The 14,097-nt window shown below is 37.4% G+C and overlaps 1 protein-coding gene across 3 annotated transcripts in view; it reads right to left on the bottom strand.

Moving 5' to 3' along the window:
• Positions 1-14,097, bottom strand: part of LOC127510561 (protein phosphatase 1H-like) — a 132,225-nt gene that overhangs the window by 46,352 nt on the left and 71,776 nt on the right. For 2 of the 3 annotated variants that reach the window (XM_051890145.1, XM_051890149.1), the window contains one exon: positions 6,838-6,956. In XM_051890145.1, coding sequence (XP_051746105.1) covers positions 6,838-6,956 — 119 coding nt within the window. Of the gene's footprint in view, positions 1-1,704; positions 3,030-6,837; positions 6,957-14,097 lie in introns of those variants that run through there. The other variant, XM_051890150.1, reaches the window with a different exon arrangement.

Here is a 14,097-nt window from a genome sequence, read left to right as displayed (position 1 = left end):
TTGAGTGAAAGTACAAATGTACTTGATTTTAATGTACTTAAGTAAAAAAGTACTAATTGATGAATGTTTATTTTGTAATTTTATATAGGCCACTTATATAATTTTATATTATGTATTTTATATAATCCTATTGCTCAAAGTAATTATGTCAAATATACAAAACATATAGGGCTAAATACATAACACTTTAAGAAATTGCTACAGCAGTGGGGAAGATGAACGTGCATGTGTTATTTTAATTTGTGTTAGAGTTGCACGATTCTGGATAAAATGAGAATCAAGATTTTTTTTTTGTTTCTTTCAAATAGAAATCATGATTCTCCCATGATTCTGATCAGACAACTAAACAAAATGCGTATAATTATTTACTAGAGGACAAAATATTAATTGCTGCAGTATAAAAATATTTAATTAATTAATTAAAAAAATATGGGTTTGAATGAATGATTTAATGACTCACTCATAACTACTTCTCTTGTTTCAATACTGGATGAATCAATGTTTTTGAACAAATCTTTTGAATGAATCATTCAATGTCAAATAAATTTTACGTCACTCTGGCGCCTCCTAGTGCCGTAACGATGTAATCGATACAACCGTAAGTTTTAAAATGTGATTTGATCTGATTGAATCGAGATCGCGATCTGTAGACGTGGACGTCTCGCATTAAAGCATTTCAGTGGGTTTAAATAGACCGCCCTTTACAGCAGATTTAGTTCAAAAACTGACAGTTGTGACCTAAATATGATTTTCACGTACAATAATTCATCCTAACTTACTTTTCACCATCAGTCGCGCGCACTCTGAGGATCCCCAGTTCTTGGCTAATTTTCAGATTTGTAAATTCAGTTCACTGGAGAGTCGCTCTGAACGGATCATTGAATCAGTGAGTTGTTGACTCGAGAACAGCTGCAATATGATCAGTCGAATTTGCGAATGAATTGTTGATGTGATTTGTGAACCGATTTAACAGAATGATTGAAAAGAATCAGTTCGTGCACGAATCGGAAGCCGCTTTTGCGTCTCTGAGCATGTGACGATTTCTTCATTTTAAAATAAGGAGTAGCGATATGTTTTATGAAATGTAGTGGAGTAAAAAGTACGATCTTATGCTTTGGAATGAAGTGAAGTAAAAGTAAAAGTTGCTCAAAATAAAAAATATTCGAGTAAAGTACAGATACATGAAAAATGTACTTAAGTACAGTAACGAATTAAAAATACTTCGTTACTGTCCACCACTGTCTAAAAATGAAACCATCAGCCCTGTGATACACCATGGAGGGGAGGATGATGAAAAACCCATAACAACTATCGCCACATCCAGCTGCACAAAGGTCTGTGGGAATGGTTTCAGAGGAAGATCGTGCCCTAAGATCTGCCTAGTTAAAGGTGCAGTAAGCGATTTCTGATAAACACTTGATATTTGAAATCACCAAAACAAACACGCCCCTACCCAAAAGGATCACATCCATATCTTGATAGCTCCGCCCCCAAAATCACAAACATGTTATGCAACACAGGCACCTCCCCCCTAATGAGTGTATATGCCCCTTACTGCTGATTGGCTACAAGTGTGTTTTGGTGATCGGTTTGATCCACTTTTAACAATGTTTCTCAGAAATCACTTACTGCAATATATATATGTATATATACTTTAATATATATTGTAAAGATCACCCTCAAATCAAGTTGAAAACCTATGCTATTCTAGACGACCAAAGTAACAAGTCTTTAGCAAAATCCACCTTCTTTGACAAATTTGATGTCACTGACCATGCATCTCTTTACACACTGAAGACGTGCAGGTACATCAGAAATCTTAGGACGCAGAGCAAAAGGTTTAATTGTAGAATAAATCAATGACAGTGCCAGTTTCACACTCTTTACACTTATTGAGTGTAATGAACTACACAACAACAGAGCTGAGATCCCTACTCCTGGTGCTGCTTGGAACCATACTCACCTCAAATCAATGGCTCAAAAGATACCCCCACTTGACCCTGAGGCTGAGATCCTCCTTCTTCTTGGAAGAAACATCATTGAAGTGCACTGAAGTATTGGAACAGTGCAATGGTCCTCGACTTGCTCCCTTTGCTCAGAAGTTAGCTTTAGGATAGGTAATATAGGGGATGTCTGTCTGTATGGTGCCCACAAACCATTTGAAGTTAATGCTTTCAAAACAAGAATTTTTATGAATGAACACCCCAGCCAAATGAGACCCTGTGAAAACAATATCCAAACCAAAGAGAAGTTTTGCAATTACAATGTGCATATAACTTTACTGGCCCCATCTTTGACACAAAAACTTGCAACAACACACACAAAGAGCAATAGAACTGATGTCTTCCAGTCCACAAAAGATCGTGACAAACTATTTCCATCAATGGAAGATCTAGTCTTTCTGAAGAAAAAGATAGAAAGATAGAAAGATAGAAAAAGTCTATCAAGATGAATCAAACAGCTGGGTTGCTCCACTTCCCTTTCGCAGTCTACATCAAAGACTTCCTAATAACAGAAAACAAGCAAGTAACCATCTCCATTCACTCACATGTATGCAGAAAAAACACCCAAACACGCAGGACCATTTTCTGGAGTTCATGGCTAAGATTTTTGAAAACAGGCATGCAGAACCTGTACCACCTCTTTCCGAAAATGAAGAATGCTGTTACCTTTCAATCTTTGGAGTCTATTACCCACAAAAACCAGATCAAATTAGGGTTGTCTTTGATTCTAGTGCTCAATATCATGGAGTATCTTTGAACAGTGTCCTCATTACTGGGCCCAATATGAACAACAGCCTGCTTGGAGTGTTGCTGTGCTTCAGGAAAGAGCAGGTTGTCATAACAGCTGACATCCAGCAAATGTTTCATTGCTTTGTAGTCAGAGAAGACCACCATAACTTCTTGTGTTTCCTTTGGTACCATAATAATGACCTAGAAAATGAAATTGTAGAATTCAGAATGTGAGTGCATGACTTCGGCAACAGTCCCTCATCAGCTGTAGCCATGTATGGGCTCAAGAAAGCTGCCCTAGAAGGAGAGAAGGAACATGGTTCAGAGGCAAGACAGTTCATCGAGAGGAACTTTTATATTGATGATGCCCTGGTATCCCTACCTACAGAACAAGAAGCCATCACACTCCTCAGAAATGCCCAAGCCATGCTAGCAGCTTCAAATCTACGCCTACATATAAACCCCATTTCCAGAAAAGTTGGGACTTTTTGTAAAATGCAATAAAATTAGGAATCCGTAATTTGTTAATTCTCTTTAACCTTTATTTTAGCTGACCAAAGTACAAAGAAAATATTTCCGATGTTTTCACTGACCAACTTAAATGTATTTTGTAAATATACAGTGGGTACGGAAAGTATTCAGACCCCCTTAAATTTTTCACTCTTTGTTATATTGCAGCCATTTGCTAAAATCATTTAAGTTCATTTTTTTCCCTCATTAATGTACACACAGCCCCCCATATTGACAGAAAAACACAGAATTGTTGACATTTTTGCAGATTTATTAAAAAAGAAAAACTGAAATATCACATGGTCCTAAGTATTCAGACCCTTTGCTCAGTATTTAGTAGAAGCACCCTTTTGATCTAATACAGCCATGAGTCTTTTTGGGAAAGATGCAACAAGTTTTTCACACCTGGATTTGGGGATCCTCTGCCATTCCTCCTTGCAGATCCTCTCCAGTTCTGTCAGGCTGGATGGTAAACGTTGGTGGACAGCCATTTTTAGGTCAAACCTTAAAACCTTCGGTCCAGTCTGAGGTCCTGAGCACTCTGGAGAAGGTTTTCGTCCAGGATATCCCTGTACTTGGCCGCATTCATCTTTCCCTCGATTGCAACCAGTCGTCCTGTCCCTGTAGCTGAAAACACCCCCACAGCATGATGCTGCCACCACCATGCTTCACTGTTGGGACTGTATTGGACAGGTGATGAGCAGTGCGTGGTTTTCTCCACACATACCGCTTAGAATTAAGGCCAAAAAGTTCTATCTTGGTCTCATCAGACCAGAGAATCTTATTTCTCACCATCTTAGCAAACTCCATGCGGGCTTTCATGTGTCTTGCACTGAGGAGAGGCTTCCGTCGGGCCACTCTGCCATAAAGCCCCGACTGGTGGAGGGCTGCAGTGATGGTTGACTTTCTAAAACTTTCTCCCATCTCCCGACTGCATCTCTGGAGCTCAGCCACAGTGATCTTTGGGTTCTTCCTTACCTCTCTCACCAAGGCTCTTCTCCCCCGATAGCTCAGTTTGGCTGGACGGCCAGCTCTAGGAAGGGTTCTGGTCATCCCAAATGTCTTCCATTTAAGGATTATGGAGGCCACTGTGCTCTTAGGAATCTTAAGTGCAGCAGAAATTTTTTTGTAACCTTGGCCAGATCTGTGCCTTGCCACAATTCTGTTTCTGAGCTCTTCATGCAGTTCCTTTGACCTCATGATTCTCATTTGCTCTGACATGCACTGTGAGCTGTAAGGTCTTATATAGACAGGTGTGTGGCTTTCCTAATCAAGTCCAATCAGTATAATCAAACACAGCTGGACTCAAATGAAGGTGTAGAACCATCTCAAGGATGATCAGAAGAAATGGACAGCACCTGAGTTAAATATATGAGTGTCACAGCAAAGGGTCTGAATACTTAGGACCATGTGATATTTCAGTTTTTCTTTTTTAATAAATCTGCAAAAATGTCAACAATTCTGTGTTTTTCTGTCAATATGGGGTGCTGTGTGTACATTAATGAGGAAAAAAATGAACTTAAATGATTTTAGCAAATGGCTGCGATATAACAAAGAGTGAAAAATTTAAGGGGGTCTGAATACTTTCCGTACCCACTGTAAACAAATTTTGATTTTGATGCCTGCAACACTCTCCAAAAATGGTTGGGACCAGAAGCATAATAAAAATGAAAAGTTTATAGAATATCCAAGTTAAACTGTTTTGAAACAGTCCTCAATAAGCAGGTGAATTGGTAATTGGTCAGACTATTGTGATTGGGTTAAAAACGAGCATCTCAGTCTTTGCCAGCAAAAATGGGTCATGGCTTATAACTTTGTGCCAAATTTCATGAGATAATTGTCAGACAAATTAAAAATCACATTTGTCAATGCAAAATTGCAAAGAATTTAGGACTTTCACGATCTACCATGCATAATATTGTGAAAAAACTTCAGGGAATCCAGAGAAATCTCAGTATGCATAGGTCAAGGCAGAAGACCTCAGTTGAATGTGCCTGGCCTTTGAGCCCTCAGATGGCAGTGCATTAGAAACTTTTATGCTTTTATGTTTGGCAGACGTGTTTGGCTGTTGCACTCGTGTCTCGCGTCTTTTGGAGCGTCTCACCCATGAAACAGCATTCTAAATGTGGAGCTCAATTAAAAAAAAAAAAAAAAAAAAAAAAGAACTGCCCGCGTCTGCCCACTGCCCGCGTCTCGTTTTTTTTTTTCAATGCAATAACGCATTCCTGAGTGAACAGTATAATATTGTTAATTGTAACCTTTAATATTATAGTAATGTGCAAGGAATGTCTCCCTATAAATAATTTACAGAGATAGATTTTTTTTTATCCTTAAGAAAATTTTAATTATAATTTAATTTATTTAAAGACAGAGACACAATTTGTTCAGTAAACAACCGTTTAATAAAAAAGAAAAAAAAAACTATTTTACGTTTAGTTTTTTCCCCTCCTACTTTACCGAACCTGTACCAAATCATGACTTCAGTACCGAGGTAGGTACCGAACCATAATTTTTGTGTACTGTTACACCCCTAATGGTAACACTTTACAATAACTCACACCATGAATCATTAGTTAAGCATTAGTAAATTGTTAATTAATCATTTATAAAGAATTGTCCCTACATTAAAAGACATTAGTAAGCAGTTTATAAATACAGCTGTAAATGATTTATTCTTGATTTATAAGCATATATATATATATATATATATATATATATATATATATATATATATATATATATATGTGTGTGTGTGTGTGTAATAATTTTATTTTTATATGTTATTAATGATCAATTTATCATTTCTAAATTAAGTATTACAACCAGTTATTTAGGAATTGTCAGTGGTTCACAAGATCATTTAAAAAGTGTAAGTAAATGATTAATAAACTATTTAAATGTACAATTATACATATTATGGTAACACTTTATTTTAGGGTCTTTTAACTAGTTGCTTATTAGCATGCATATTACTAGAATATTGGCTATTTATTAGTACTTACTAAGCACATATTAATGCCTTATCCTGCATGATATTATTCTACATTCTTAATCCTACCCAATATCTAAACTTAACAACTAACTTACTAACTATTAATAAGCAGTAAATTAGGAGTTTATTGAGGGAAAAGTCGTAGTTAATAGTTTATATATGTTCCCTATACTAAAGTGTTACCCATATTATTTAGACATATAGTAATAGTTACTCAGTGTTAATAAATGCTTTATTAACACATATTCCTACTGTATATAATGATTAATTCAGGTTATAAAACATTTATTAGTTGTCATGTCAGTTAACTATTTTTGTGAGCTCAGCTAAAGTGAGGACTATTTATGCCTTGTAAAACCTTTACAAAGGAGAGTTACAGTAAAGGCTCAGTTATCTTCTAAACAGAAAAAGGAAACAAATACAACACAGAGTGATATAGAACATACAAATATTTATTTCAAGATGCAAAAAATGAAACTGTACAACTGTACACTTGATATAACATTAAAAATAAACCTCTGCAATATCATATAATGATATTCATAGCGTGAAGCTATTATAAAGTGTTACCAATTATGTATACATTAAATATAATACCCTCACCAGCCAGTCATGGTGAAGTCTCGGTACAACATCTTCTTGCCCACCTCCTTCCTTTGCACCCTTCTGGGGAACTCCAAGTGTGTGAACTCTCCTCCTAACAGATGGGGCTGCATGAAACCCTAAAAACAAATACAGAGAGGGAAATCATCTAACACCCAAACAGCAAACAGAGACTTTGCAAACTATACCTACAAAATGCAACATTGATGATAACTGAACTACTACATACATTACCCAATTTACATTTACACTCCCAAAATGACCAAAACAGATAGACCTAAGTGTCAGAAAGCTGCTACAACCACTGCCACCTTTAATCGGAATACTACTGCCACCAGAGGTCAGGTGTCTGTTGGCTTTACAGCTAACAGAGTTGTTTCATGTATTTTTGCCGTGAGGCCGGAAAAGATGGAATGAGTAGAGTACAACAAAGCAATCCTTCAAGTCCTAGTGGTTTTATTTAGGACAGCGGTCTTGTCACACGTGCTCCTCAAACCCAAAGTTCCAAATAAATAAAAATAAACCAGCAAAAATACTCAAATTAAACTGTACAAAACACAAACATGCTGAGAGCAGCAAAATGAGATATTACCAGCGTTTGGCTTGACTAGCAACATCCCTTGGCCGTCAATGGCCTGACTCGCCCCCTTCCCCCCAAATACCAAGGTTGTATATCAAATCTTCCCGCTGAACACTAGCAGATTATACCAACTATAGGGGTCGATTAACACCCATGACAAGAAATACACCTTTAGTAAAGCAACAGTGTTATCACACACACATGTCAACATGTAAACATGATCATAAATATTATCTTTGATCAAATATAAACCATACACATTACAAATAAGACAATGGCCATTTCAAAGCATTCAAATCAATCTCTGTCCCAGTAAATGGTATAACCACTAATTAACAGTAATTGGTGATATTCACGTCATCATGATGCTGCCAAACACAGGACCAGACAGGTAAGTTAGACCATGAAATGTGTTAAACAATAAACATATACAAAATAAAAAAAAATATGCAACCTTCCTAAGTCTCTGTTCCCTTCTTGTACTCAGCTACAAAACAATTTGAACACTAGACATTGACATTTTCTCTATACCCATATCAAATCATAATCATAACATAACCAATAAATAAATATATATATACACAATAACACCGTGAACTGATGTTCACGTGATGATTACCTACGTGTTCATCATCACACTAAGACACACCCAGATAGCAAATTGGTCTTGGGCTGGATCTGGCTGAGTTTCGGCAGAGATTTTGGCCCACATACCGCATGGAATTATGGTCCAAGGTTGTTTGCCTAAAGTCAATCAGATCAATGCCGGAAACAGACCAAAACTCACCCAGAACTTCACAATGTACCCAGATATTAGCCATAACTGGCCCACAACAGTGCCGTTATCCCCAGATGTCAGCCAGAACTCAACCACAACTTATCCAGAAGCCCCAGAATACACCTGTAACTGGACCGATATTACGTCAGAATCCCCAAAACTGTGCCAGAAATAATATTCATATAGTGAAAAGTATAAATACAAAAGAAAACTACAGAAACCAAGCAAATGCAAAGTATAGACTGTTTTATTGATGAAAAAACTCCTCAATCTCAGCCAGATAAGAGCAAAAATAAAAATAATATGAAAATGTCAGTACTCAAAATAATGCACAAATAACAAACCCATTCACAAATTTGGGTAACACTTTAGTGTAGGGAACACATATAAACTTAACTATGACTTTTTCCTCAATAAACTCTTAATTTATTGCTTATTAATAGTTAGTAAGGTAGTTGTTAAGTTTAGGTATTGGTAGGATTAAGAATGTAGAATAAGGTCATGCAGAATAAGGCATTAATATGTGCTTAATAAGTACTAATAAATAGCGAATATTCTATTAATATGCATGCTAATAAGCAACTAGTTAAAAGGCTAAAAGAAATATAGTGTTACCCAAATTTGTTAAATGACAATGAAAAAAAAAATTTATATTTACATGTGTGAAAATGCAAAGTGTAGTGTTTTGTACTGTGGCCAAGAGAGGTCAACGCGCTGCAACTAAAGAAAACACATGCTAATAGAAAAAACACCAGCATATTAAGAAAATGTCTTCATCAGTTTAACACCACGTGCTGCAAATAATCACATCGCAACCAAATACAAAACGCGCCGCAAAAGTTCACAATGCAACCAAATACATTAACTCGCTGCAGAAGTTCACAACACAACCAAATACAGAAAAGCACTACAAATAGCACAAACAACAAAGGAAATGTTTCAAGGGGACCCCAAACAAGTGACGAACCTAGCTGGGACATACCTATTGTTCAATGTATCCATGTCAGTGGTGTTGTCGATTACCTGAAAGGTGAGTTTTTTGTTTATTTTAACATCCTTGTATGTGCATTGTGAGTATTTGCAGCTAGTTTCTGTATTTGGTTGTGTTGTGAACTTTTGCAGGACGTTTCTGTAATTGGTTGCATTGTGAACTTTTGCAGCACATGTGTTGTCAAACTGATGAAAATGTTTTCTTAATTTGCTGGTGTTTTTTCTGTTTGCATCTGTTTTCTTCAGTTGCAGCACGTTGAGCTCTCTTGGCCACCGTAGTTTTGATACCATTGAGGAAAAACCTCAAATGTAAAAACATAGAATGTGAAAAGATGTGCCAAATAAACCAATAACAAGACAAACATCAACAAAAATCACAATACAATAATAACTTAAGACAATAGAAACTACGCAATACATTTATTGGGGAAATCGCTGAATTTTTATCTTCTATGCAGGGCCTATAATTAAAACTCGCCAAGCGCCAAATGCGAGTAAAAACAAGTATACTTGTTTCAAAAAGTATATGAAACAGTGTCAGCTAAACAAGAAGCAAAGATGACACCTAATTGGTCAGAACTCCTCAAAGAGGTTGGACAAACACCTTAGTTTAAAAATTCAGAACACAAACAAAGAATCAGACAATGAAGACAAGACAATGACTGAGTAGATCAAGAAGATGATCAAGATTTGGGAGATGAAAATGGGTTAAGAACAAACAGCTTTATTCAAGCCATCCGACTACTCTCGTCTCACTTACTATTCTTTCTTTTACTTAGTTTCCTTTCTTTTCCATTGAAAGTTTTGTGTTCTAAGTTAAGTTTTGCCGCAAAGTTTAATCAACGACTCTATAGTCTTTGCCCACCTCAAAACTTCAAACTTCAGCCACAAGGGAGACTCCATTCATCCGCCAACACACCCACGTGATTGGCTTTCCAAGAAAATGTCAATACAGACACGAAAGATCTTCAGCGAATCTGGGAAACTTTTCAAGCCAAAGAAGACGACGAAGGGAATCCCCATTTAAAGACACAAACGACAGACGCAAGTATACCTCCAGATTCTTGCTGAACTGGTGCATTAATATAAAGTCTAATAACCCTGCCTAGAAGCAATAGAGGAGTTAAATTAATGATTGATGGTTTGTTCAGATCAGGTCTTATGAAGTGCATATATTGCTAGAAACTTGGGATTTCATCATTTCACTCTCTTAAAACTCTTTCTTTTCGCAACTCATATGAATGTGTGCATGCGTGTTTGTGTTAGATTTTAGTTTTTGTTAGAATAATCAGTAAAGTCTCATTTATATTTTTAAAGAGAAGTTTCCTGTGTTATGTGCTAACAAATTTAATGTTTTAAACTGCCAATCTATGTTACCTTGCTATAAATAGTGTTTTCACTATATTCATATCCGCTACAGAGCTTATAGTTACTGCCCATTCAAATGAACGCTGGATGATTCATTTGCTTGGTCGTAAAATAAGTGACTCTTTTAAAATTCCCTATAAATTAATTAATAATTCCCTTTGAGCTAAACTGACCTGTGTCCCTTACAGTGTCATTACTGCCTGTTTTTGCAAAAACAGTTTGTAACCTAAACAATAAAGACAATATTAATCAAGCCGGTCAAATTGACTACGCCACCACGCTTTCTATTTCGCAACACACAAGTGTGACTAACATTATTTTTTACCATGTGTCACTATTGTTTTGTCTGTTACAGATTGTTTGATATATACTCAACAGTGTGACAAACGATGGTAAATTCATTTGTAATCGCACGAAACACCAAAAAGCAAACAGCAAAAAGAAAAACAAATAACCAAAAATTAGTACTTAAAGAAAAAAAAAAGAAAGCATTTATTAGCTCAATTTTCAAGTAACTTCAACTCTTTAATGAATAAATACAATTCAAACAGGGTTTAGAATTATTTCTTTAACTTCTATGAATATGAAATTTACCAAATAAAATCATCATAAAATTCACCAGATTCATCATAAAATTGACAGATATATTTTTTATTAAAAATATAAGATAACATCTTTGGATGTTAAAGGGGGACTGTCTGATACTTCAAATTCACGGTTTGGAAATTAGTTGGGCCAAATCCAACAACAAACGTCTAACCAATCAGCATCAGGGGGCATATGACGGTCGAGGAGAGAGAACGAGCAAGAGGGAGATTTGAAAATAATAAGAAAAAAACAAAAAACAAACAAACTGCAGAACGAGAAATGGGACACAATACAGAGGAGCTCAAAAGAATATCACTGGAATGAAGGTTTATGGCTGGGCAAGTGCTTTAGCACCCGCGTTTACATTAGAAAAGCTTTCCAGCACTGGAGAGAGCTAAGAGGGAAGGCCTGAAAACTGCTTTGACTTGACATTTGATATTCAACAGTACTTTGATCTGCCTGCATTGACACTATTCTTTTAAGAGCTGCTGTGCAGCCAAATAATGTACCAGTTATCAATGTAAAGCTGCTTTGACACAATCTACATTGTAAAAAGCGCTATATAAATAAAGGTGACTTGACTTGACTTTGATCCCGCTTCTCATGTGAGTAACACTGGGTTTTGATTGTCTGGGGCTGCTGTGCTGTATGCGACTAACAACGAACACTTTGTATTTACTCGTGTGTACTGTATGTTCATTTTTTGTGCTTCTTTGTCGTTCGTTCATCAACTGCGCTTTATTTTTCGTGAACCATTTTGTTGCGTGTCAGCTGTGATAACCAGACATCCACTCGCATTGCGTGTGCAACAGTGGCCAGACACTAGAGAATGAGGTGTTCCCTTTCGAAAGGGAACTCGCTCTGCGTTTGAAACGCTATGGGGAACGTCACACGTGACCCGGTGTCTGAAAGCAAACTATCCAACAACTCCAATCCCTATTGGCCGGCGACAGCCTATGACGTAATATGGCGCGACCCGGAAGTATAAAAGGAGCACCTGGAGAAATAGTCAGTATCTCTTTGTCTTTCGGGTCTGTTCTGTCTGATCGCGACTATGTTGACTCCGGTAAGGGATTCTTTAATATGCCTTACAAACGTTCAAGACAGTGTGTTCATCCGTGTCCCAGCTTTTGACACTTGATATACACATTTCTGGCGTTTTCTGTCTGGAGAGGAACGCGCATAGATGCAGAGCTGCTGTGTTTGTGGGACACGCTTTTCGGCGGGCTGCAGCTGCCGTGACAGCGCGTTAAGAAAGGGGCCGCGTGCGGACGGCTCGACAAGCGGTTCCTTTCTGTCCGTGAACGCTGCAGCTCCCATAAACTTTCCATTCATTCCTGATCTCCGCGTTTGAGATCGGGAAGGCATGGAAAAACCCCTAGCCATTCAGATTTGTGTCTGAGCCCAGACAGACGGGAGGAGGAAGAAGCAAGAGTGAGATGGGTGATCGATTGTAAACACCGTTGCATTTGTAATCGATTCCCCACCTATATAGGGCGATTTTATATCTACCCTCTCCTCGTCTTCTTTCACCTCCTATATATATATATATATATATATATATATTTTTTTTTTTTTTTTATGCATGTATATATTTTATAGACATATATCATGCTTAGATGCTTCTTATTGTCAGACTGATGGCTGGGCCCATAGTGATTATTTCTGTCGGCCCGCTTTTTCGGTTTGATAATGAGAGGATCTTTTAGGCTTAAAAGAACCCTAGATTCCATCCTTTCATGTGAAATTAAGGAGTCTTCGGTCTTTGAGCCGCAGGAGGGTCTATATTTTATATGTTTAAAATAAGACCTTGTTTTTCCTGTATAGTTTTTCTGAGCATATAGTCAAAGTAAGGGTTTTTTGGGCAAACTGAAGTGTATAAGCTGGCTAGAATGATATATTGTGCAGGCCATAAAATGGCTGCCTCTTAGCCACCTGTTGTTTAGAGTAGCTTCTCATCTGCTGTTTTCTAGAGTAGTTTGAGTTAGCACTCGTCACTTCAGTTAGTATGTTTAGGTTGGCCTTAATCGGCCGCCTGACATTGTTTGTTTGTGAGCTTCGCTTTCTTTCTCTTATCCATGAGATTTGGAAGTGAAGCCCAGGCTTCAATAGGCTTGTGGCCCTGTAAGAAGGCCCGTAGCTTAGCGGCTAGGCTAGAGCTAGGTTAGGTGAATGTTATGTTATGCTATCCCGTCAGGTGGTATAGTTCCTAGTTCTGGCCTCCTCCCGAGGGAGTTGTTAGGCCGTATGCCCATTGTCCCCTTGTTTATGTAAGTGCAATTGGTGAGTTAACAGCTAAGGTTGTAGACTGTTTTTAGACTCCCTGGTGCTGTTTTTCTCAGGTGGTAGGCCCTTTGCATAGATAAGTTATCAGTGTATGCTAGGCCCCACTTTCTAGAACCTTTCATGCTATGAAAAATGTTTTTCCTCTGAGACACTTGATTTTCCATTCAAGTTTGAGTTGACAGCGCTAGCTTTTTAGCCTCCATCCTCTAGGGCTCAGTACAGATTTGCGAATCTGTTTGGAGAAAATGTTTATCCTAAAAAATTAGGATAGCATGTATTTCAAAGCATTGTGTTTTGCTTTGAGTTCTAGCCTTTTGCCCTACATTTGTATGTGAGCTTACTCATGCTGCCACAGGTTAGCACCTGTTCTCATAATAGCAGGCCTTTTTGATATTAGCCTCTATGTAGAGAGATTGGTGACTATTTTAATATTCCCCAGTTAGGGTTTATTTGTGTCACTGAGTGCATCACCTGCTGGATTGCATACTCAGGGTAGTGTTAGAACCGCTTTCGCAGTCTGGTTTCTACTAGCTCCCTTTGGTGATCTTGATAACAGCTATATTGCATATAACTTAGGATGTAGGCTCTTATGTCTTTAGCCTCTTTCTAGTTAGCAGCTTGTGTTTTGCAAGTGCTGTTGCTAGGTGATCATAGTTTGCTCACATACTTT

This window comes from Ctenopharyngodon idella, chromosome 4 (genome assembly GCF_019924925.1).
Source record: "Ctenopharyngodon idella isolate HZGC_01 chromosome 4, HZGC01, whole genome shotgun sequence".
Lineage (NCBI taxonomy): Eukaryota > Metazoa > Chordata > Actinopteri > Cypriniformes > Xenocyprididae > Ctenopharyngodon > Ctenopharyngodon idella.
This window is presented reverse-complemented; position numbering and strand designations above follow the sequence as displayed.